The sequence below is a fragment of the Heterodontus francisci genome, chromosome 14, assembly GCF_036365525.1.
Source record: "Heterodontus francisci isolate sHetFra1 chromosome 14, sHetFra1.hap1, whole genome shotgun sequence".
Lineage (NCBI taxonomy): Eukaryota > Metazoa > Chordata > Chondrichthyes > Heterodontiformes > Heterodontidae > Heterodontus > Heterodontus francisci.
Window position 1 is genome coordinate 28681529 of NC_090384.1, and position 25570 is coordinate 28707098.

Sequence of the window (25570 nt, forward strand, 5' to 3'; positions counted from 1 at the left end):
AATTACTGGCTGCAGCCTGTAATGAGTAGCTCGGAGCTGGCACTGACTATAAATGACACACAGAGGATGGCGTCCTTAACACTATATTTTAGTAATTGGCCACTTACAGAGCTGGGACAGGGCTTTTGGGCCATTTGTATCGCCTGTAAAGGATGTGGCAAGGAGATTTACTTCTGCAATTTATTACCTTAAAGGTAATGCTGAGCAAAACCTGTACTCATCAAGGCCCTACAGATTAAAGTCCATATTTTCCCAGCTCCTTTAGAAGATAAAGTCTGGGGGGAACTGGTGGGAGGAGCAGCGAAGTGATTTACTCCAGAGTGGAGGGCTAAATCACAGGGCAGGCCAACCAACAATAGCTGAGCCAGTGCATACCTCCCCGCAGCCAGGTCTTTGGTCATAAAAGAAAACGGGCTCACCCCAAATTGATAGCCTGTTTTACACTGCGCCAGATTCCCTTTTCCCGCTTTGCGCCACTGGCAAAGACCATTTACATGCCCTGGATGCCTGGTTTACATGTTAGAGATTCATAGACAGCCCAGCTTGTTCTGCCCAGGAATCACAACTAGCCTATAACTCCTCACAGTCCTATCGCACTCACAACCTATTCTCTATAACTGTCAAGTTCGGTGTACTCCATACATCATTTGGCAGCTTGTTCCAGAGGGTGTGGACACTCTGAAATATGAAATACTTCCTGATATCTAACAGAACTCTTTGTCTACGGATTTTTTTAAGACATGCCCTCTAGCCTTGCATTCCTAACCATTTCAAATAACCTATCTACCCATCCAATTCCTGTGTAATTTAAAAACAACTTCAATCATATCCCTCTGAGCTGCATGTCTCTAAAGTAAATAATATTTATGCTTCTCTGTGAAAATGAAAAGTCGGGGCCTTCTATTGGTTTCAATGCCTCTGGGACGATGTAGAGCAATTTGGACAAGGTTCCTGCTCTAGAGACCCCTGCTCAAGATGTCTTTGTGTACATTGGGTGAGGGCAGAATTGTGTTTGGCTGTCATGCCACTCTGCCACAATTGAATGTCCTGCTAACACACACACACACACACACAGACACGGTCACCAGCAACTACAGAACCGCAACTCAGTAAAAAGTAGATGCCTTCAAGTGAGGGAAGAAAAAACATTGTGAAAAAGGAAGGCAGAGATCAGTTTGAAAGGATTGTGATTGGGGTTGTGAGCTGGAAACAGTGCTACCTGAATTACAACAGTAACTACACTTCAGAAAGTACTTCATAGGCTGTAGAGCGCTTTAAGACACCCTGAGGTTGTGAAAGGTGCTACGTCAGTGGAAGTTCTTTCTTTTCCGCTTTATGGTCTTCTCTGCATAGGAACTCCGTTTACCTGCAGTTACTTGTTTGTCTGTGTTCTGAGCGTTAGTTTTCAACATAATCTGTTGGATACTAGTTTCTTATCCAGGAGACATTACACTGCAGTTGAGTTGGTGCCGAAGGTAACAGTGGTGCGAGTTAGAACATCTCCAGGTGTTGCTGCAGTGTAATTGTGTTTAGAAATGTACCTCAGGTGATACTTATTTGTGTGTCCTGACTGACATTCTTCCCTGAACTAACATTAATTAATCAATTAAAAATTAATTAGTAATTCATTTCATTGTTGTTTGTGGGATCTTGCTGTGTACTAATTGGTAGCCGCCTTTCCCTATACTTCAAAAGAGCTTCATTGGCTATGACGTGCCTTTGGATGTCCTGAGGATGTGAGACATGTCACAAGTTTTGGTGCCTCTTTTTGAGACCTTCACATCAAGTCCTTGAGTTGCGATTTCTCCAGCAGCAGCCTCGAGCCATACCTGCACTGGTTTTAAAAGCTGTGCACTGTGTCAGAGATTGGGCCTGGCATTGTCTCCACACATCAGGGATACGGGGCAGTAAGCAATCCCGCCGGAAAGGATGCATCAGCCGATCCTCTTGGGAGAAGTCCTCTTTGTATTCGCAGCACAAAAGCTGCAGGCCAGAGCAATGACTGAGTACAGACCCTCAGACTGCTGCTCAAGTCACACCAACAGGATGAAAGCATTGACTCTGAAAGTCGTGAGAAGACATTCTGGTTTTTTTACACCCCCTCAGACAAACAGCCTCCATTTCTCCCACTCTGGCTGATGCAAGAGCAGCAGTTTCAATTCATGGCATAATAAGGTTTCTCACAACTGGCCGACCTGCATCAGAAACCTGTGAACAATCCCCTCCAACAGTGACTTAAATTCACTTCAATCCAGAAGAAGGCAGCATAATTTTAACATTCTTTGGCCTCCTTATCTCGAGAGACAATGGGTAAGCGCCTGGAGGTGGTCAGTGGTTTGTGGAGCAGCACCTGGAGTGGCTATAAAGGCTAATTCTAGAGTAACAGACTCTTCCACAGGTGCTGCAGAAAAATTTGTTTGTCGGGGCTGTTGCACAGTTGGCTCTCCCCTTGCGCTTTTGTCTTTTTTCCTGCCAACTGCTAAGTCTCTTCGACTCGCCACACTTTAGCCCCGCCTTTATGGCTGCCCGCCAGCTCTGGCGAAAGCTGGCAACTGACTCCCACGACTTGTGATCAATGTCACAGGACTTCATGTCGCGTTTGCAGATGTCTTTAAAGCGGAGACATGGATGGCTGGTGGGTCTGATACCAGTGGCGAGCTCGCAGTACAATGTGTCTTTGGGGATCCTGCCATCTTCCATGCGGCTCACGTGGCCAAGCCATCTCAAGTGTCGCTGACTCAGTAGTGTGTACAAGCTGGGGATGTTGGCTGCCTCGAGGACTTCTGTGTTGGAGATACGGTCCTGCCACCTGATGCCAAGTATTCTCCGGAGGTAACGAAGATGGAATGAATTGAGACGTCGCTCTTGGCTGACATACGTTGTCCAGGCCTCGCTGCCATAGAGCAAAGTACTGAGGACACAGGCTTGATACACTCGGACTTTTGTGTTCCGTGTCAGTGCGCCATTTTCCCACACTCTCTTGGCCAGTCTGGACATAGCAGTGGAAGCCTTTCCCATGCGCTTGTTGATTTCTGCATCTAGAGACAGGTTACTGGTGATAGTTGAGCCCAGGTAGGTGAACTCTTGAACCACTTCCAGAGCCTGGTCGCCAATATTGATGGATGGAGCATTTCTGACGTCCTGCCCCATTATGTTCGTTTTCTTGAGGCTGATGGTTGGGCCAAATTCATTGCAGGCAGCCGCAAACCTGTCGATGAGACTCTGCAGACACTCTTCAGTGTGAGATGTTAAAGCAGCATCGTCAGCAAAGAGGAGTTCCCTGATGAGGACTTTCCGTACTTTGGACTTCGCTCTTAGACGGGCAAGATTGAACAACCTGCCCCCTGATCTTGTGTGGAGGAAAATTCCTTCTTCAGAGGACTTGAACGCATGTGAAAGCAGCAGGGAGAAGAAAATCCCAAAAAGTGTGGGTGCGAGAACACAGCCCTGTTTCACGCCACTCAGGATAGGAAAGGGGTCTGATGAGGAGCCACCATGTTGAATTGTGCCTTTCATGTTGTCATGGAAAAAGGTGAAGATACTTAGTAGCTTTGGTGGGCATCCAATCTTTTCTAGTAGTCTGAAGAGACCACGTCTGCTGACGAGGTCAAAGGCTTTGGTGAGATCAATGAAAGCAATGTAGAGGGGCATCTGTTGTTCGCGGCATTTCTCCTGTATCTGACGAAGGGAGAACAGCATGTCAACGGTCGATCTCTCTGCACGAAAGCCACACTGTGCCTCAGGGTAGATGCGCTCGGCCAGCTTCTGGAGCCTGTTTAGAGCGACTCTAATTTTAACATTAGAGCTCAGCTATTCAGGAGTGAAATCAGAAAGCACCTTTTCACACATAGTGTGGTGGAAATCTGAAACTTTCTCCCCCAAAAGTTTGTGGGTGCTGGATCAATTGAAATCTTCAAGATTTTTGTTGGGTTAGGGTTTCAAGGACTGTAGAGTAAACGAAGTTGAAGTGTATATCAGCCATGATCTAATTGAGTGGCATAACAAGATCGAGTGGCTGAATTGCCTACTCCTGTTCCTGTGTTCCAAGAGGATGATGAAAAGCTTGGTTAGAGAGGTAGGTTTTAAGGAGCCTTTTAAAGGAGGAGAATGAGGTGGAGAATCAGCGAGGTTCAGGGAGGGAATTCCAAAGAGACAGCTGCAGGTAGGGCAAATGGAATAGGCATTGCACAAGAGGCCAGCATTGGAGGAGCAGAGTTGGTGGAGGTTTGTAGGCTGGAGGAGGTTACGGAGATAGGGAGGGGCAAGGCCATGGGGGGATTTGAACATGAGGAGGAGAATTTTAACTTTGAGACGTTGGTGCCAATATAGATCTACAAGAATAGGGATGATGGTTGAACGGGACTTGATGCGAGTTTGGATACGTGCAGCAGATTTTTGGATGAGCTCATGTTCATGGAGTGTTGAGGATAAGAGGTCAGCCAGGAGAGCATTGGGATAGTCAGGGCTGGAGGTTGCCAAAAGCATGGATCAGAGTTTTAGCACCAAATGGGCTGAGGCAGCAGCACAGATAGGCGATGTTATGGAGGTGAATGTAAGCAGTCTAGGTGATAGAAAGGATGTGGGGTCAGAAGCTCAGCTCAGCCAAATAGGATGCTGAGACTGAGAACTGTAAGTTTGGAAGGAGGATGGAATCAGTGTCAGGGTTAGGAATTTGTGGTGGGACAATGATATTAACTTCGGTTTTCCTACTGGTTAACTGGAGGAAACTGTGGCTAATAACACAGAGGGGTCATCAGTCAGTGTATCATGCTTAAATTTTAATCTGCTTTTAATGCTTGCTGATTCACTTCGTATAGCCACCTGGTAAGTGTATAAGACATTGAGCTTTATTCCACATTGCTGTGGGTCTGAAGTCACATATAGGCCAGACCCAGTAAGGCCAACAGATTTCCTTCCCTCAAGACCATTAACAAACCAGGCAGGCTTTCATAACAATCAGGTAGTTACATGGTCATTTTTTTTTTAAATTCTAGATTAATTAGCTGAATTTGAACTCATTTCCCTAGATCCTTAGTCCAGGCCTCTGGATTACAAATCCAATAACATAACCACAGGGCTATTGTTCTTCTGCCACAGTGCGGTCTGAGGTACACTGCCAGGGGAAGGAGGTACCGAGTGGAGGAGGGTCAGTTCTTTACAGGGACAATGATTAAATAAAGGGTTGCTTTGCCCAGCTTCACCAGATGTGTGATAGTAATTGTTGACCCACCTCGCCAATTAAGAGGATTGAAGCAGAGAATGAAGGAAGAGAAAGACTTACATTATTTAGCACCTTTCATGACACCCCAAAATGCTTCAGAGCCAATGAACTACTTTTAAAGTGTCATCACTGTTGTAATGCAGAAACCGTGGTTGCCAATTTAGCCACAGCAAGATTCCTCAAACAGCAATGCAATTATAACCAGATCATTTGTTTCAGTGCTGTTGGTTGAGAGATCAACATTGTCCAGGACATCAGGGAGAACTCCCCTGTCCTTCTTTGAAATCATGCTTGGGATTTTACATCTGCCTGAAAGGGCAGCTGGGGCCTCATCCAAAAGATGGCAGCATGCCTTCACTGAAGTATTTGCCTAGATTTTGTGCTCTAGAGTGGGTCTTAAACCAGCAACCTACTGATTCAGAGGTAGGAACACTACCACTGAGCCACAGCTCCCACCTAAAGCCACAAGCTCCCCTTCGGGGAACTGAACCCATACGATTGGAGGGGATACTAACCATTACAGTAACAAAGAAGTGATCAACAAAGTAGCTTATAGGATGATGAGATTTAGTTTAATCTCCGGACTTTTACAGTATCTCTGATTTGACCTTGGCTCACTTCAGTGGGTGCAGCATCTAGAAGGAATTGTCTTTTTTCTGCCTCGCTTGATGGGAAGCAGGTGCGTGCTTGGGAAAGCAGCAATTCAGGAGCTAACATGTCCTTTAGAAAGTCAGATCCGGTGTTTGTGCAGACATCAAAAGGATAGTGCTGAGGAGAGGATGAGAGCAGGCTATTCTATCAGCTTTGATGTGAAAGAGAAACCCGATCTGGAGCAGCATCACTCTGTAAACTTAGACTGCCGAGGTGCCAGGACTGGGGGGTGGTTGTAGGCTCAGATCTCACTGTGAACTGAAGTAAACGTCACTGTATACCATTAAGATGCTGCAGGCCTTGCAACTGGCTTCATGCTGCTTTTTAAAACTGGGGACTGACCTTCCCGAGAAGTTTGGTGAGATTTAAAACAAAATGTAATTCTCCTGTTCAAATGTTCCACTGAGCACTTAGACAAACACGTTATTTTTCCACATCTGTCACTGCTCTGAGCAATGATAGGAAAAGTCACAAAAATGGAGAGAAAAAATAGGTATTAATCTGCTCAAGGCCTTATCAAAGGACCTGTCTTGAACAATCTGTGCAGATTTACTTCGGATGGGAGAAAATTAAAAAAGGGAGCAGGTAACTCTGAGTCAGACCTGGAGTTAGAGGTTTTAACAAAGGTCTCGGAAGATTTCAAAAGTAAGTAGCCTTGTACAGGAGGGCAGAGAAGGAAGGAGTTAAGAGCCAGTACTGTGTAGACACCCCAGGCAGTATACAGACACAAGTGACAGTCCTTACATTTTGTAAATATGATCACAAAGTTTTCCTGAGGTGGCATTTATTAAAAACATAAGAACCCATTGAACCCTTTTCCTCCTGACACAGAGGCAGGAATGGTATCAGTAAGCCAAATGCTCCATCCAGTCCCCAATTTAAAGTTATATATTCTGTCATGATGCAATCATATATCACAGAGGGAAGGCATGAGCTGGCTCTTTTGAAAGAGCTGTCCAGTAAGTCTGATTCTACCTCCTAGCCCTGTAATATTTTCTTTTTCAAATATTTATCAAATTCCCTTTTGAAAGTTATTATTGAATCTGCTTCCACCACTCTTTCAGGCAGTGCATTCCATGATCATAACAATTTGCTGGATTAAAAATTATTCTCATGTCACTTCTGGTTCGTTTGTCAATTACCTTACATCTGTTTCCTCTGGTTTCGAACCCTTCTGCCAGTGGAAACAGTTTATCCTTATTAGACTGTCCAAATCCTTCATAATTTTGAACACTTGTATTAAATCTCCCTTTAACTTTCTCTGCTGTAAGGAGAACAATTTCAGCTTCTCTAACCTGTAATTCTCTAAGTAGGAGATGGTGGTGTAGTGGAAACTATCAATTGTCATAAAAACCCAGCTGGTTCACTAATGCCCTTTAGGGAAGGAAATCTGTCATCCTGACCTGGTCTGGCCGACATGTGACTCCAGACCCACAGCAATGTGTTGACTCTTAACTGCCCTCTGAAATAGGAAATGGCCTAGCAAGCCACTCAGTTGTCAAGGGCAGTTAGGGATGGGCAACAAATGCTGGCCTTGCCGGTGATGCCCACAACTCGTGAAAGAATTTTTTAAAAACTCATCCTGGTACCATTCTAGTAAATCTCTTCTGCAACTTTACAAGGCCTTAAAATCCTTCCTAAAATGTGATGCCTAGAATTGGAGTTAATACTGTAGCTGAGGCCTAAACAGTGATTTATAAAGGTTTACCATAACTTCCTTGCTTTCAAACTCTATTCTATTTATAAAGCCCAAGATCCCACATGCTTTTTTAATTTTGAGAAGCAGAGAAGTAGAGTTCATTTTAGCTTAGGAGTTTCTTTGCACTTTAGGTCAATGATTTGTGAGATATAAATATGAGGTGCTACAGCACAGCCAGTGGTAGGTGTGATTACTAACAGCTCTTAGCCTTTTGCTCAGCGAAAGTGGCTCTGACATTCCACTCCCTTCCCATCTCAGAATGTTGTGCAAGTTGGAGAACTTGGAGGTTCTGGCATTCTCATTTTTTTTTAATGTTGTTGTAGCTCTTATCCTCACTTGTAGAGTTCTCAGGATTAAGAGGTGCTGTCGAAGAAAGCTTGCTGCTATTTGCTTCCTTTGAGATGAAACTAGTGACCCCGCCGAAAATGTTGGAAAAACACTGGTCCCAACACTGATCCCTGCAGGACAACTCTCATCACACCCCTTCACCCAGAACACCCCCATTCACACAGACCCTCCATTTCCTGCTATCCAACTATTATCCAGTCCATCTCAGCACATTGCTACCAATACCACATTTGATTATTATATGAGGCATTTAACAAAAGCCTTACTGAAATCCAAGGAGATTGCATTGACATTCTCACCTATTAAATTTCGCTGGTGTGTGACCTCCATTTTCTAAATCTATGCTAACTCTTAGCAGTTCGTTTATTTTCCTCTTGGTGTTCCATTTCTTTGGCCCTCCTCAGAGTCTGTGCCACTGCACTACCGTAACTTTGCCGCAAGTGCGGGAGAAATCCCCTTCACGCACGACAGAAGGAAATTCTGGTCTATTGGATGAAATTTGAGGCTCTTCGAGGAAATTTGGGACCATTCGTGGGAATTGGGGGACTTTGTCTTTGATAATTGATTCCAGGATTCTCCCTGATACTGATGTGTGGTTAAGTGATACAGGGCTACCTGGATCCCCCAGAACCTTTGTAAATAAGGTGGTGAAATTTGGTAAGTACAGTGAAGGGGGACTTACTATCGAATACATTGCGCGGACAGTAGGAAGGCCATCAAGATGGACCTACGGATCCTTCCAACATCCCTTCCACCCCTCGATTCTACCGTTGGTGTGAAAATGCATTGGTATCATAGCCTTATTCCTGTTAACTCCCTCCCTAAATCAACTGCCATTTGCTACCTTCACTCCCTCTCACCTTCAAAAAAACCTCTTTAGAACCTACCTCTGAGCAGGCTTTTAATCATCTCCCTTAACTCTATTATGAATGATGCACATCCATTTCTCTACTGGGAAGCACCTCGCAATGATTCCTACTTTACGGGCACGATGTAAATGCAAGTTGTTGCTCATTTGCTTTTTGAGGCAGTGATGATTTTGAAATTTATGTAATAATATTTGGGGCGGGGCTATTGACTGGCTGACTCTTCAACCAGTAATTCTTTATTCAGGGACCTGAATTGCCCATTACATTTCTGCCTCTTCTCAGCCCTAACTCTGTGGTCCCTGTTTGCTTCAGTGAGGATGTGATGATATCCATCACCAGCCAACAAAGGGAAAACAGAATGGAAACAACCGGCAACTCGAGCTCCAAAATGCTGTATGTGCTATTGAAATAACAGCTGGCATGGGAGCCATAACAATGCACTTTTAAGAGGAGAAAAAGATTAGAGGAAGTGCTTCAAGAATTAAAGAAATTTCATCTGTTGAGATGGTGTCTGGAGCTCCATCCAGGAAAAACAGCTGAAGGATTAGTATAATAGAATACTTCTGTAAGGGAAATAACTGAATGGTTTGAAATAAGGTGAAGAGACTGTCAAGACTACATATAGTCATAAAACATATAATGAGAGAGATAGTTGAGCTAGAGCTAGATCTCAGATAGATTAAAAACTACTTCAAAGGGCTCCTTCAGGATGAATGGTAGAGCAGCAAAGTGTAACCAGAATAGATGGAGGAGGTGGGTCTGTAATTACAATAGATAGCATCAGGTCAAACAGTGGCAAAGAAATCTGCTGATTACCACCTACACACCCGCCACCACCGCCCCCACGCCCTCCCCCGCTGGCTGATGAATCAGTCCTTCCCCATGTTGAACACCAATTGGAAGATACACTGAGGGTAGCAAGGGCACAAAATGTACTCTGGGTGGGGGAGACTTCAATGTCCATCACCAAGTGTGGCTCAGTAACACCACTACTGACCGAGTCCTAAAGGACATAGCCGCTACATTGGGTCTGTGGCAAGTAGTGAGCGAACAAGAGGGAAAACCTAAAATAAAAACAAGAAATGCTGGAAATACTCAGCAGGTCTGGCAGCATCTGTGGAGAGAGAAGCAGAGTTAACGTTTCAGATCAGTGACCCTTCTTCAGAACTGACAAATATTAGAAATGTAAAAGGTTTTAAGCAAGTAAAGCTGGGGATGGGGCAAGAGATAACAAAAGAGCAGGTGTTGATGGGACAAGGTTACAGAGAATAACTGACCAGAAGGTCATGGAACAAAGGCAAACAGTATGTTAATGGTGTGCTGAAAGACAAAGCATTAGTACAGAGAGGGTGTGAATTGACTGTAAAGCACAAAGCACTCCAAGCACAAACATTAAAACATTTTTTAAAAAACAGTAACAGTGGATAGGCACAGTAGAAACAAACTAACCAAACTAAAAAAACTAAAATAAAATAACCAAATAAAAAAGAAAAAAAGAGAAAATAACTAAACATTAAAAGTGAAGGGACCGTCATGCTCTGAAATGATCGAATTCAATGTTCAGTCCGGCAGGTTGTAGTGTGCCTATTCGGTAAATGAGATGCTGTTCCTCGAGCTTGCGTTGATGTTCGCTGGAACACTGCAGAAATCCTAGGACAGAGATGTGAGCGTGAGAGCAGGGGGTGGGGTGTTGAGATGGCCAGCAACTGGAAGCTCGGGGTCTTGCTTACGGACTGAGTGGAGGTGTTCCACAAAGCGGTCACCCAATCTGCGTATGGTCTCCCCAATGTAGAGGAGACCACATTGTGAGCAGCAAATACAGTATACTACATTGAAAGAAGTACAAGTAAATGGCTGCTTCACCTGAAAGGAGTGTTTGGGGCCTTGGATAGTGAGGAAAGAGGAGGTAAATGGGCAGGTATTACACCTCCTGTGATTGCAGGAGAAAGTGCCATGGGACGGGGACGAGGTGGTGGGGGTAATGGAGGAGTGGACCAGGGTATCGCAGAGGGAATGATCCCTTCAGAATGCTGACAGGGGAGAGGAGGGGAAGATGTGTTTGGTAGTGGCATCACACTGGACGTGGCGGAAATGGCAGAGGATGATACTTTGGAACTATATCGCCGTTCCTTCACTGTCGATGGCTCAAAATCCTGGAACTAACAGCACTGTGGTTGTACCAATACCCCAAGGACTGCAGCAGTTCACATAACCTTCTCAAGGATAATTAGGGATGGGCAATAAATGCTGGCCTTGCCAGCAGCTGCCACATCTCCTGAACAAATAAAAAAAGAGATGGGGTCTGTACTTAGAATAGGCAGAGGAAATAGGTTTGTAATTAGAATACTTGGAGGAGCTGAGGCCTGTAATTAGAATAGGTGGAGGAGTTAGGACTTGTAATCAGAATAGTTGCAGAAGCTGGGTCTGTAATTAGAATAGATGAAGGAGCTGTGGTTTGTAATTAGAATAGATGAAGGAGCTGGATTTGTAACCAGACTAGCTGGAGGAGCTGGGGTTTGTAATTAGAATAGGTGAAGGGGTCTGTAATTAGAATACATGGAACAGCTGGTATTTGTCATTATTATAAATGAAGGAGCTGGGTCTGTAATTAGAATAGATGAAGGAGTAGTGGTTTGTAATTTAGAGTAGATGAAGGAGTTGTAGGTTTGTAATTAGAGTAGATGAAGGAGTTGTGGTTTGTAATTTAGAGAAGATGAAGGAGTTGTGGGTTTGTAATTAGAGTAGATGAAGGAGTTGTGGTTTGTAATTAGAGTAGATGAAGGAGTTGTGGTTTGTAATTAGAGTAGATGAAGGAGTTGTGGGTTTGTAATTAGAGTAGATGAAGGAGTTGTGGTTTGTAATTAGAGTAGATGAAGGAGTTGTGGTTTGTAATTAGAGTAGATGAAGGAGTTGTGGTTTGTAATTAGAGTAGATGAAGGAGTTGTGGGTTTGTAATTAGAGTAGATGAAGGAGTTGTGGTTTGTAATTAGAATAGAAGGAGGAACTGGAGTTTGTAATTAGAATAGTGGAGGGGCTTGTGTGTGAAATTAACGTAAAGGGGAGAGCTGGCTCAGTAATTGGTAATTTGAGGTGATGTTTGTAATTAGTAATTAGAGTAAGTGCGGCCTATAGTCAGTCATTAGAGTAACTGAGATTTGTAATTGGTATTTAGAGTAGACAAGGGATGAAAGTGGTAAATTGGACTTGTCAGGTGTAGAGCAGGTTATTAGAGTGAACTGAACCACTTTCTGTGACAGTGGATTGCAGTCACCCAGTAATCTGTAACATTTGTACAGGAGCTGAAATATCAATTCATCTTCCTCCTAATTGATGGAATTTTCAATTACTGAAAATAATTTGCAACTAGAGTCCCTCAGTCGTGCAGTGTGATAGAAACATATGCTTACTGCCTGAGGCCTGTTTCTATTACTCAGTTGTGTGAGCATCACTAATTCTGGGGCATAACAGGAGACATTGTTTAAGGGGGCCTTGGGGCCGTATTTCCATCACTCTACTGTGTATTTCGGTATCAACTATATATTATACATTGTGAAACACAGCTCCTGACAAACGTTAGCTCTTCCTATTTGTTATTGTACCCGTCTTTAGCGGGGGACAAGTTATACACAAAAGTCTCTCACACTGATACAGTATTGTGATACATTAGCAGAACATGTGGGAGCACCAGGTAATGGAAACCCTTGAGGATTCAAGACCCCAGTCATGTAGCCATGAGATGACTTGCTTGGGTTGAAGTTTTGGAGGGCTAAACAGTTTAAAGGGATAAGAGAAACATCCACAGCATTGTGGTGTGTTCTACCCCATTATCTGTGAATGTCCATTTGCATTGTACTCCCAGTAAAAATACAGTCAAAGTAGCCTTTATTGCTCCAATGACCTTTCAGCATCCATTGGTGCTCTGATTGTGTATTGAGTCTCTCAAAGCCCACGTGGGAAAAACATGGGAATGAACTGACTATGACGGTTGAGTCCGTATGAAGTAAATTGGGAGTCACTGGTACTTGGAGAGATGTACATGTCTTGAAAACCATGAGAAGTTTTGCTGAAAGTCTATTCCACATTTACAACTCCAGGAAAAAGCAAATTCATTCTCATCCGAATTCTAGATTACAACACTTTAGAAGTATCTCATTGGTTGTGAAGGACTTTGAGAGGTCCTGAGGTTGTGAACGGCACTATATAAATTCAAGTTCTTTTTTCTTTGGTTGACATTTGTGAGGTGGACCAGGACTAATAAAAAACTTTATATTTTCAATAAGACTTTGGTAGCTGATAGCTAGTTACCAGTTTCACTTGTGTACTGTCGACTGGAAACAGACTCCCCGGCAGTGATACCTTCATCTGTTGCACACATTAAGCATTGTGTCTCAACAGGCTACTTAGCGACTGTCAATTGTCAACTTTATGTAGGTGATAGAAGATGTCAAGCTGTGAGACTTTTTTCACTCTTTTGAATGTTTAGCCCTTTAGAGGATCTTGCCAATCGGACTCTCATGAGTTGGTCTTGACTTAAAAAGAAATGAAAAACTGGAAAGAGATTTTTCTGAAATAAGCCTTTTAATGTTGCTGTGGTTTTATATTCCATTATTTCTGTTCAGATTCAAAAGCATATATTGTCCTGTATCCACTGCATTCTCAGTGTTGGGGAACACAAGGCGAAGGAGAATACTCTGTGAACATCCAATTTCACATACAAACCTCAAGTTACAGACACTGTCCCAAGTTAAATGTCATGACAGAGAACCGCAAGATCTTTGGAATGTGTTTTGTTTGTTTCAGAAAAGGAAAAGCTGCAAATGCTTGAAATGGAAATGAAAACAGAAAAATGCTGGGAGTACACTGTAGGTCAGTCAGCATCTGTAAAGAGAAAAAAATAGGTTAATGATTCAGCAGTGTGAACCTCAACAGTCAGATGTGGGGTACAGAACAACAATGTGCATTTATATAGTACCTTTCACATAGTAAAATGTCCAAAAGCACTTCGTAGGAGTGTTGTCAAACAAAATCTGGCACAGAGACACATAAGGAGATGTTGAGACAGGTGACTAAAAGCTTGGTCAAATAGCTGGATTATAAGGAGCACCTTAAAGGAAGAGAGAGAGCGAGAGAGAGAGGCGGAGAGCTTTAGCGAGGAAATTCCAGAGTTTAGGGCCTAGGTAGCTAGAAGCACAGGCACCAGTGGTGGAGAATTTAAAATCGGGGATGCGCAAAAGGCCAGAATTGGAGAAGTGCAGATATCTCAGAGGGTTGTGGGGCTGGAGGAGGCTAAAAGAGATAAGGAAAGGGGAGGTCATGGAGGGATTTGAACACGAGGATGAGAATATTAAACTGGAGGTATTGCTGAACCAGGAGCCAATGTAGGTCAGGGGTGATGAATAAACAGGACTTGGTGCAAGGTCGGACACGGGCAGCAGAGTTTTGTTTGAGCTTAAGTATAAGTGAAGAACACATAACAACCTACCTGATACAAATACTAAGTTTACAAAACCTCGTCAAATCCACTGTAACATATTCTACCTGGCTCCCAGTCGGCAAAAAATGAATATTTACTATTTATCCCATTTATTTATTTTACTTAGAGATACAGCACTGAAACAGGCCCTTCAGCCCACTGAGTCTGTGCTGACCATCATCCACCCATTTATACTAATTTATACTAATCCTACATTCATCCCATTTTCCCTACCACATCCCCACCATTCTCCTACCTTCACTAGGGGCAGTTTACAATGGCCAATTTGCCGATCAACCTGCAAGTCTTTGGCTGTGGGAGGAAACTGGAGCACCCAGTGGAAACCCACATGGTCACAGGGAAAACTTGCAAACTCTACACAGACAGTACCCAGGTCGCTGGAGCTGTGAGGCTGTGGCGCTAACCACTGCGCCACTCTTTTTACTGCTAGGATGATGGACATTTCCAACTCATGCTACAGCTTACCCAACCAGTGCAGAGTAAAGGTGGGGATTATTGCATCTCTAACTCATCTCCAAAATTCATCCACCAAACCATGGGTCCTACAATCAGCGACAGCGAGCGCTGCAGAAAGCGTAGTCTGAAACTAACAGTGAACTCTGAGCATTGGGGTACAACAATTAAATCAGCTGATGCACTTGCACTGACTTGCATGGACCAGAATATACATGCAGATTCGCACAAACAGGAACACAATCACTGGTGCACACTAAGGCACACAGGCATTCGCAGATGCACAAACAGCTACGAGTAAAAGCAAACAACCTACACAAATACAACACACAGCTGCATGATCATACATGTAGATGTACTGCACATGTGCATTTATTCCATGATCATTTTGCAGATGGAGTCTAACTAACGCTGCTTATTGACTGGGTTTCTCTCCTGTGTTTTGTCTTTTAAACAGAAAGCCAGCTGTTGCCTGGGAACAACTTCACCAACGAGTGCAACATTCCTGGGAACTTTATATGCAGCAATGGCAAGTGCATTCCCGGGGCCTGGCAGTGTGACGGCCTACCAGACTGCTTTGACAAGAGCGATGAAAAGGAGTGTCGTGAGTGATGGTTCTGTGTTTATCTTAGACAGCTCGTGTTCCAGATCTTTCCGTGGGTGATTTAAAACCTGCGTTACCTATCGGGCACCCAGTCATATGTGACGAACCTGCCAATCAGTCGCACATCATTTGAAAGCTCGAAACAAATTGGCGATAAATTACTTAACATCCAAATATGTTAGTGTCTGGAAAGATGTGATGAATAGCTTAAAGACTAAGCCCATTCACCTGTGTGTACCTGCATCTTCCCTGACCCGACGTATCCATGTGTGTAGGATACATCTTTAAATCTGCTTTTATATTCCTACATTACAGCAGTGTTTACACTTCAAAAGCACTTCATTGGTTGTAAAGTGTTCATGGAACGTCCTGAGGTTTGAAAGGTGCTTTATAAATGCAGGTTTTTCTTTATTTCTTCCTTTCTCGACTGGTTTCCATACTGTGACAGTCGCCCAGCCGCCAGCAACATCAAGATAATCTTCGGGAATTTTTGAAGTCCAGCGGACTAGAAGATCCTTTCTAGTTTTATTGTCAAAAGGCTCATATGAACACAACCATTAGTTAACTGCTAAGAAGAGTGAGTCATGTTGGCCCTCTCCAAAGTTGCACTTTTGCCACATTTCTGCCAGATTTCGTAACACTGCAGAGATGGATTCAGAGAGAGAGGGTATTCAGCATAGATGGAGTTAAAGCCAGGCCTTCAGAGCCCCCTCATTCCCAGAGGCCATCTGATGAGAAAGGCAGTTGAGGGCAAAGGAATGGGCAGATTTATTAGCTGACAAGCTGGGGCAGCATTTCTAAGCTGATGGCAGCTGTTGATTTTGCTGATTGTGATTCCCGTTGTCATGGGTCAGTGAGCAGAGCTGATTTGGATTTCACAGGGCCTGTGGAGTTCAGACTTGAGGGCTCCAGACTATCAGATCCTTTATTGTTTGGATACCTTGATGTTTGTTGTTTTTTTTTTGGCTTTTGCTCTGGATTTCTCTCATCTTTTTTTCTTAACCTTCCTACAGCAAAAGTCAAATCCAAATGTGCACCGACCTTTTTCCCCTGTGCCAGCGGGGTCCACTGTATCATCGGGCGCTTCCGATGTAATGGATTTGAGGATTGTCCAGACGGTAGTGATGAGGAGAACTGCAGTAAGTGTTCTAATTGCCATTTCAAGATTAGCAGACGTGCTTAGAATGAAAGGAACTAACTCCAGTAGGCCTCAAGCAGGTTTAATTCATTGGTTTTAAAATGTAATCTATTTAAACCTCTTTAACACAAAACACTTTTCCTTATATGGGTTTGTAATCTGCCTCACTCTTTGTGGGATCATAAATCTTATTCCTAATGTTTCTAGAATTGACAACTCATGTTGGAAGTATTCCTGGAGGTTTCATCACATGGTCTTCCACCTCCAACCATCCTGCCTGGTCAAATAACCATTTTTCCCAATGGATTATTATTTTATAATGAATAAGTGGAAGTGTTCAAAGCAAATGAAAGAAACACAATTTTTTTATTGCCCTTATGACTTTTTCCCTGTTGCTTGCAATAGTGTCCAGGAGATGAATCTTTAATTCCTGGAGACTGCAGGACAGCCTTGGAGGGTTGTCAGCAATGTTCCCTGTAAGCTGTGCAGCCATGTGGCCACGCAGCAACCCGAATGTCCCCACGCAGGCCGCGCACAAGTCTGTCCCTTTAAGTTACCCTGTGTGCACGGTCTTGCAAAACAATTTAAAGGGGCCACACACTTATATAAATCACCCGCATACTCCAAAAAAAAAGAGGGAATGTTGGATTGCAATCTTAAGCATTTCCTCAATGTTGACAGCTCTGTAGCTTTCAACTGTGCAGACAGACACTCTGTGCCATCCCACTCCTTATTGTTTCTATTCTCCTCTAGTTTCGATACTTCCTGTGGTCGCATGCCACTCGCTGGCAGTGTGTGCTCACTCTTCTTCCTTGCATATGTTTTCAGACACTGTATGATACCTCCCCCAATCCCACCACCACTTTGTGATGTTTGGATGAGATGTGTTAACCTTTCTAATGACATTTTGTCATTCTGAACTCTCAAGGGGTGATTGTTGATAGAGAAAGCAACCCTGTTCATTCTCAATGATGGTGATATCACCACAAAGTGGCACAATGACTTATTGTAACACAAAATATGTTGTGACAAAAAGCAAAAAGGAATCGCGGATATCCACAGAGCATGAGTGGTGAGACAGGCCACTTTAATTTTACCTAAGAAGCATATTACCTCTGGACTGGCAGTTATATGTCACTGTGTTTGCCACAACTTTCTTTACAACATTATCACAGGGATTTGCAGCAGCATTTAACATGTTCAGCTGCCTCCCTGAAGAAGTGTCTCACATCCGCTTGATCACGTCACTGTTCAGAAAACTAAACAGGTCCTGAGGAGCATGGGGCACACTTGAACGAAGTATGCATGCTAACAGTTAACAGGAATTCCTGTCAAAGGAAGACTCTTGTTAAGGCAGGAAAGTCTGTCTTCAGTGGCACACAGTCCAAATAGCTTCAACTATTATTTTAACCCTTAAAAACTCTGCATAATGCATGCGTCACACTTACCACAGGGCGCTGCTGTTTGCTGAACCGGGTCAAGGTTAAAGCTCTCAAATCACCGTATCTAATCTTATTTGACAGCGTGCACTTATCTGTCTGCGGCTCAATTTGATGGAGTATTCCTGCAATGGCGTGTTAATAAAATTCCCTTGTTCCATGAAAAACGAGCTTCAGGACTTTCCTGTTGTGATGTTACCACGATGAAGTCATCTGTATGCCTCCAAGCTCCCTGACCCCTGGAGGCCGCGACCCTGGATGCCATCTGTTGACGCCATCACCCCCTCCCCACCCCCCAACCCTCAGTCTCCCCCTGTGGGCAAGAACTGTTTGCTCAGGCTGGTGAAGCAATGTCAGGCTGCAGACTCTGAGACACAATGAGCCCTTCCAGAGCGGAAGAGAGTTGTGAAACTGTAGAACAAGGAGAAGACCATGGTGTTACATAGAATGATACAGCACAGGAGGCCATTCAGCCCATTGTTCCTGTGCTGGTTCTTTGGTAGAGCTATCAAATTAGTCCCACTCCCCTGCACTTTCCCTACAATCCTGAAAATTTTCCCACTCTATTATTTATCCAATTCCCTTTTGAAATGTATTATTGAATCTGCTTCCACCACCTTTTCTGACAGTGCATTCTAAATCACAACAAAAATTTCTCCTCATCTCCGCTTTGGCTCTTTTGTCAGTTACCTTAGATCTATGCCAAAGACTTGCGGGTTGATAGGTAAGTTGGCCATTGTAAATTGCCCCTAGTGTAGGTAGGTGGTAGGAGAATTGAGGGAAGGTGGGGATGTGAGAGGGAAATGGGATTAACGGTGTGGACTCGTTGGGCCGAAGGGCCTGTTTCGGTGCTGTTTCTCTATATGACTCTATGACTCTATGTCCTCGAGTTACCAATCCATCTGCTACTGGAAACACTTTCCTTAGATGATTGGACAGGAGAACTTTCTATGTTTTTAATTCTGTTTAAAAACTTTAAAAAATAGATATTTTCCTGACATCACCCAGTCCAATTGCAGTCATAGAATGAGGCTCAGCATCCAAGAATAATAAACTTCCAATCTCAATTCCCATTCGACAAAGGGTAAGATTTTCTCTTGTTAAAAAGATGAGCCATGAAATTCCACAGTGATTGAGCTCTACACCAATGAAACACTGACCCCAATTGGTGCTCATGAGAGATATTTGTCTAAGGGTTTGCTTGGTCAGCATATTTGTTGTTGGAGTCGGAATTGGTGTTAATCCTGTGCAAAATAGTTATAAAATGCTGCAGGGCATGGAAACTAGAATGTAGCCTAGGAAACGGCTAGGGACAACCAGGTACAGAACTTTGCTGCATGTCCTAACAATCTTATCATTATAGTTTTAAAGAATAATCTCTACAGCCTCATAGTCTGCTCCATGCTGATGATGTCTACATCAAGACAGTCTGCCCCAAGCTGACTGTGTCTCCAGCAGCACAGTCTGCCCCAAGCTGACTGTGTCTCCAGCAGAGCAGTCTGCCCCAAGTTGACTGTGTCTCTAGCAGCACAGTCTGCCCCAAGCTGACTGTGTCTCCAGCAGAGCACTCTGCCCCAAGCTGACTGTGTCTCCAGCAGAGCAGTCTGCCCCAAGCTGACTTTGTCTCCAGCAGAGCAGTCTGCCCCAAGCTGACTGTGTCTCCAGCAGAGCAGTCTGCCCCAAGCTGACTGTGTCTCCAGCAGAGCAGTCTGCCCCAAGCTGACCGTGTCTCCAGCAGAGCAGTCTGCCCCAAGCTGACCGTGTCTCCAGCAGAGCAGTCTGCCCCAAGCTGACTGTGTCTCCAGCAGAGCAGTCTGCCCCAAGCTGACTGTGTCTCCAGCAGCACAGTCTGCCCCAAGCTGACCGTGTCTCCAGCAGAGCAGTCTGTCCCAAGCTGACCGTGTCTCCAGCAGAGCAGTCTGCCCCAAGCTGACTGTGTCTCCAGCAGAGCAGTCTGCCCCAAGCTGACTGTGTCTCCAGCAGAGCAGTCTGCCCCAAGCTGACTGTGTCTCCAGCAGAGCAGTCTGCCCCAAGCTGACTGTGTCTCCAGCAGCACAGTCTGCCCCAAGCTGACCGTGTCTCCAGCAGAGCAGTCTGTCCCAAGCTGACCGTGTCTCCAGCAGAGCAGTCTGCCCCAAGCTGACCGTGTCTCCAGCAGAGCAGTCTGCCCCAAGCTGACCGTGTCTCCAGCAGAGCAGTCTGCCCCAAGCTGACTGTGTCTCCAGCAGAGCAGTCTGCCCCAAGCTGACTGTGTCTCCAGCAGAGCAGTCTGCCCCAAGCTGACTGTGTCTCCAGCAGAGCAGTCTGCCCCAAGCTGACTGTGTCTCCAGCAGAGCAGTCTGTCCCAAGCTGACCGTGTCTCCAGCAGAGCAGTCTGCCCCAAGCTGACCGTGTCTCCAGCAGCACAGGCTGCCCCAAGCTGACCGTGTCTCCAGCAGAGCAGTCTGCCCCAAGCTGACCGTGTCTCCAGCAGAGCAGTCTGCCCCAAGCTGACTGTGTCTCCAGCAGAGCAGTCTGCCCCAAGCTGACCGTGTCTCCAGCAGAGCAGTCTGCCCCAAGCTGACCGTGTCTCCAGCAGAGCAGTCTGTCCCAAGCTGACTGTGTCTCCAGCAGAGCAGTCTGTCCCAAGCTGACTGTGTCTCCAGCAGAGCAGTCTGCCCAAGCTGACTTTGTCTCCAGCAGAGCAGTCTGTCCCAAGCTGACTGTGTCTCCAGCAGAGCAGTCTGTCCCAAGCTGACTGTGTCTCCAGCAGAGCAGTCTGCCCCAAGCTGACCGTGTCTGCAGCAGAGCAGTCTGCCCCAAGCTGACTGTGTCTCCAGCAGAGTAGTCTGTCCCAAGCTGACTGTGTCTCCAGCAGAGCAGTCTGTCCCAAGCTGACTGTGTCTCCAGCAGAGCAGTCTGCCCCAAGCTGACCGTGTCTCCAGCAGAGCAGTCTGCCCCAAGCTGACTGTGTCTCCAGCAGAGTAGTCTGTCCCAAGCTGACTGTGTCTCCAGCAGAGCAGTCTGTCCCAAGCTGACTGTGTCTCCAGCAGAGCGGTCTGCCCCAAGCTGACTGTGTCTCCAGCAGCACAGTCTGCCCCAAGCTGACCGTGTCTCCAGCAGCACAGTCTGCCCCAAGCTGACCGTGTCTCCAGCAGCACAGTCTGCCCCAAGCTGACTGTGTCTCCAGCAGCACAGTCTGCCCCAAGCTGACCGTGTCTCCAGCAGAGCAGTCTGCCCCAAGCTGACCGTGTCTCCAGCAGAGCAGTCTGTCCCAAGCTGACCGTGTCTCCAGCAGAGCAGTCTGCCCCAAGCTGACCGTGTCTCCAGCAGAGCAGTCTGCCCCAAGCTGACTGTGTCTCCAGCAGAGTAGTCTGTCCCAAGCTGACTGTGTCTCCAGCAGAGCAGTCTGTCCCAAGCTGACTGTGTCTCCAGCAGAGCGGTCTGCCCCAAGCTGACCGTGTCTCCAGCAGCACAGTCTGCCCCAAGCTGTCTGTGTCTCCAGCAGCACAGTCTGCCCCAAGCTGACTGTGTCTCCAGCAGAGCAGTCTGCCCCAAGCTGACCGTGTCTCCAGCAGAGCAGTCTGCCCCAAGCTGACCGTGTCTCCAGCAGCACAGTCTGCCCCAAGCTGCCAGACAAGGCAGTAGTGCAGGATGCCAAGTAAGAGAAGAACTTCATCGACTAATTCTCTAAGCTCTCTTGGAAGAGATTGAAGTCAGGACGCACAGTGTGCATGTCAAGAATGTCACTCGTTGTACCTGGCAGGATATGGCACCAGCTCCTCGGGCTGAGGATCAGTGTCGAAAGAAGTTCAATGGCCTTATTGCAGCAGGCAAGAGAGCACACTAGGAATAGGAGTATGCCAGTCAGCCCCTTAAGCCTGTTCACTTCGATTATGACTGAACCTGTTTCCTTTTCTTCCTTGCCTACCCAGCACACTCATCACTCTCTTAGAGCAACACGTGCACAACTAACCCTTCACAGTGCTCTCTGGTTAAGGTAAGATCTAACTCAGGATCTTGCAGTATGGCTACCCAGCTCCCCTCACAGCCATTACATTGCAATGGCCCTAAAATCCCTTTCTGCACCTTAGCAGGGTGATACTCCGCAGCTCTAATTCCAACTCTCCCGTGCCACTGGACAAACAATCCTAAACTGCAAACCTACCCCTCATTAACTCTAGTTTCTTGCAAGATAAGTGGGAGAAAAATTCCCGCCTTGAAATGTCTCATGTTCCAACAGAGCTTGGCTCATGGGGAGACACACGGCTTTTTTCCGTGGGAGGTAGCAAGGCTGGCAGTATATTGGCATTGCTGGCCAAACATCTATGCTTTAGCCCTGGTATCCTGATGAAGCTCCCCACAGACACAAGCTAACCTCTCCTTCCCTGCCCCAGCTGGGTAATGCTGACTTTTTCTGCCCCACCCCTTCCTGCTGATCCACCACAGCAACTGGGTGGGTGCAGGAGGAAGAAGGTAATGATGATGTGGAGAAGGAGGAACAGCAAAAAGGGGATTTCTTTCTGGCTGATGATGATGAACAGAGGAACAGAAGTAGGCCATTCAGCTCCTCAAGCCTCTTCTGCCATTCAGTTAAATCATGGCTGGTCTGTACATCACCCCCATTTAGCTGCTTGTGCTCCTTGAGGAAGAGGATGATGAGGGCCTTGCCACCCAGGAGTCCCTACAGCATGATCCTACCCTGTGTTATTCTGCTCCAACCCCCTCTACCCACTGCCTCAATTGCTTCCTCAGCCCAAGGCACGAACTCAGATACTTTCACCTGAGGGTAGTTTGATTAGTGATAGTGAGGTTGTGGCACCTACTGATTGACAGATCATGAGGGAGCTGGAGGAGAGAGTGAGAGTGTGCCTTGAATCCTGAGGATAAAGCTGCTGTGAAAGAATAAGGCTTCTGAGTTCAGGCACTTGTCTGAAAAGAAGGATGTTGAAGAAACATGACAGCAATAGGCAGTCTCTGAGGTCAGCATCCATGGATGTGCAACAACTGATAGGTGTGATTCTCGAGTCTACAGTTCTCCTTTGCATCGATACCATAGAAGCTTTGTTTTCCTTGTAGACACCAATGGAGCAAGCGGCAGCTGCACTAAACTCTGCAGCAGCTTTCCAGATAAGAGGCAGCCTGGCAGTAGTCAGAGCCTCCACCTCCATGGAAGCACAGTTTGCAGCTCTGGAGACGATAGGGGACAGATTGGAGAGCGGCATTGATTATGGCTTCCAGACCGTGATGATCCTTGTGTCTGAACGCTTTCAGAACCTGACTGCTGCCATTAGGTCAATCATCCTGTTGATCAACGGGGCCACAGATCCAGGCCAAGGGTGACAGCTGGAGCCCACATGCCTGATAATGCTGCCTCTCAGACTGCAGCCTTTCTCCTCAGACCACTATGCTAGATGAACATGAGAGATGATACTAGGCTGCACAGGAACACGCTCCAGGGATGCAAGAGTCATTGCTTTCCTGCCAGGAGCAAGCTGCCATGAGTTAGCGGCTACCTCAATCCCACCAGCCTTTTGTAGACTATCACCCAGGACCCTGACACTTAGATGGCATCTAGGAGAAGCCTAAGAATAGATATATAAAAGGACACCTATAAGCAGACCAGTAAAATAAGGTGTTAAAGAGTAGATTGATTGTGCCCACTTTGTAATAACTGGAATAGAATAGACTGTATACTGTAACGGCATCTGTTATTGATGGATATTAGAGTCATCAAGGAAAGAGGGCATTTATTTGTTGCTGACTTACTCTTTCACATGATGATCACTGGCATGGTCATAGCGAGGTAAAGAGGTTGATGTATTGTCATGTTGTAGGATGCGTAGTGGATTGAGGGAATGTCCCTCTATTGGAAGGTAGAGGAGAAGGAGGTCAGGCAGTGATGTCAATCGTAGACTGAGTTACACAGAAGAGAAGACTTCAGTGATGAGATGTTCTCTGGAGATTCTTGCATCATTTGCTGAGGATCCTCTGAGTGCAGGTCATCGTGACGATCTCCTCCATGTGGTTCCGAATCCAACAGATTCCGGTCTTTGTTGCCAGTAATGTCGCAGTGCAGCCCTGTTTCAATAGGTAAGTTGGAAAAGGTGCAGCAGGCTTTAACTATTCCTGACATATGATTTGGATCAGACTGCAGAGCCCCTCCTGAACCTGTCCTATTGTAAAATCGCCCCTTTAAAACCCTGATCGTCCTCTTGATGACCAGTCTTGTTGGGACAGGTGCAACATTGTAGTTCAGTTCAGACCACTCTTACTGAGGTCATTCTGCATGGGAGCAGAGGGTGAGTTATGTCACCTACAAGCCGGCCGTCTTTTTCTGTGAAGGAATCGGAGGATTAATTTTTGCAGTATTTAAACATTGGGAATATTTACAGCATGTCAGGGGTTGACATGTCAGGTCCTCTGTGAGTTGCCCCATACAGTCTACACATTCAAAGAGTGAGAACCCCACCTGTAGTGGGGTGTAAGGTGACCTGGCATCTAATTGTGAAGATTATAGTGACCTGTCAAAGGGGTGCAACCTGGCTGATACTCCTGGACACTCAGTAAAACTCCAGCCCCTTGCTGGCATATTCAAGACCTCACCTCACCACACCACCCCACCCCCCCAACCCCCGTACTAGCCCTCCAAGATCATCACCCCTTGTCTCACACCCACCCGCCCCTCACAACCTCTGGGATCACAGCCCCCACCCCCCTTCCACCCAGCCAGCCCTAGGATTGCCTGCCTTCCCTGCCCGCCTCCATCACCCACCCCCACCCCCTGGGATCACCTCCTCTCTCCTCCCTCCACCCACTGCACTCTCGAGGATTGACTCCCCTCACTGTCGCTCCCCCACCCCAGAACTAATCTGCTCTCTGGCCCTCGACCTCCCCAACTGCAGTGGGACGTCAGGGTGCCTGTTTGATGCCAGCGATATTTAAATAAGACATGAAGAAAAATCTGGCCAGAACCTCAGGCTACTCCACTGACTCTTCAAACGCACACAAATCAAATTTCTCCCTCTGACATTTCTTACTGCTAGTCACCTTTAGTTTAGAGATACAGCACTGAAACAGGCCCTTCGGCCCACCGAGTCTGTGCCGACCATCAACCACCCATTTATACTAATCCTACACTAATCCCATATTCCTACCACATCCCCACCTGTCCCTATATTTCCCTACCACCTACCTATACTAGGGGCAATTTATGATGGCCAATTAACCTATCAACCTGCAAGTCTTTGGCATATGGGAGGAAACCGGAGAACTCGGAGGAAACCCACGCAGACACAGGGAGAACTTGCAAACTCCACACAGGCAGTACCCAGAATTGAACCCGGGTCGCTGGAGCTGTGAGGCTGCGGTGCTAACCACTGCGCCACTGTGCCACCCTCAGGAGCTGTGTATTAGAATATGAGTGGCACGATGTTGCAAACAAGAATTATCAACACTCACACCATCTCCTTCTGAGAACAGCAATATGACTGCAAATTGCAAAACAGAGACAAATGCCTTTTTGATCTTCACTTTAGTGGTTAAGCAGTGCGTGAGTCTGAGTAAGCTGCTCTGATTGCTGTAATCAACACTGACAGCTCACTGCAGCAGCAAGAGAAATTATCACTGAGGGCCATTTAAAATCTCTTAATATTCTCAACAACTGAAGAAATAT

The 25570-nt window shown here is 45.8% G+C and overlaps 1 protein-coding gene and 1 long non-coding RNA gene across 4 annotated transcripts in view; one reads left to right on the top strand and one right to left on the bottom strand.

Annotated features, from left to right (window-relative positions):
- The window catches only part of ldlrad3 (low density lipoprotein receptor class A domain containing 3), a 257228-nt gene that overhangs the window by 135956 nt on the left and 95702 nt on the right, over positions 1-25570 (top strand). For all 3 annotated transcript variants that reach the window (XM_068046817.1, XM_068046819.1, XM_068046818.1), the window contains exons 2-3: positions 15193-15339; positions 16353-16478. In XM_068046817.1, coding sequence (XP_067902918.1) covers positions 15193-15339; positions 16353-16478 — 273 coding nt within the window. The remainder of the gene's footprint in view (positions 1-15192; positions 15340-16352; positions 16479-25570) is intronic.
- Positions 13348-18205, bottom strand: LOC137377274 (uncharacterized). Its single transcript, XR_010976382.1, has 2 exons — positions 17926-18205; positions 13348-13666 (listed from the first exon to the last, which is right to left on the bottom strand). It is a non-coding gene; the product is annotated as an uncharacterized lncRNA (long non-coding RNA).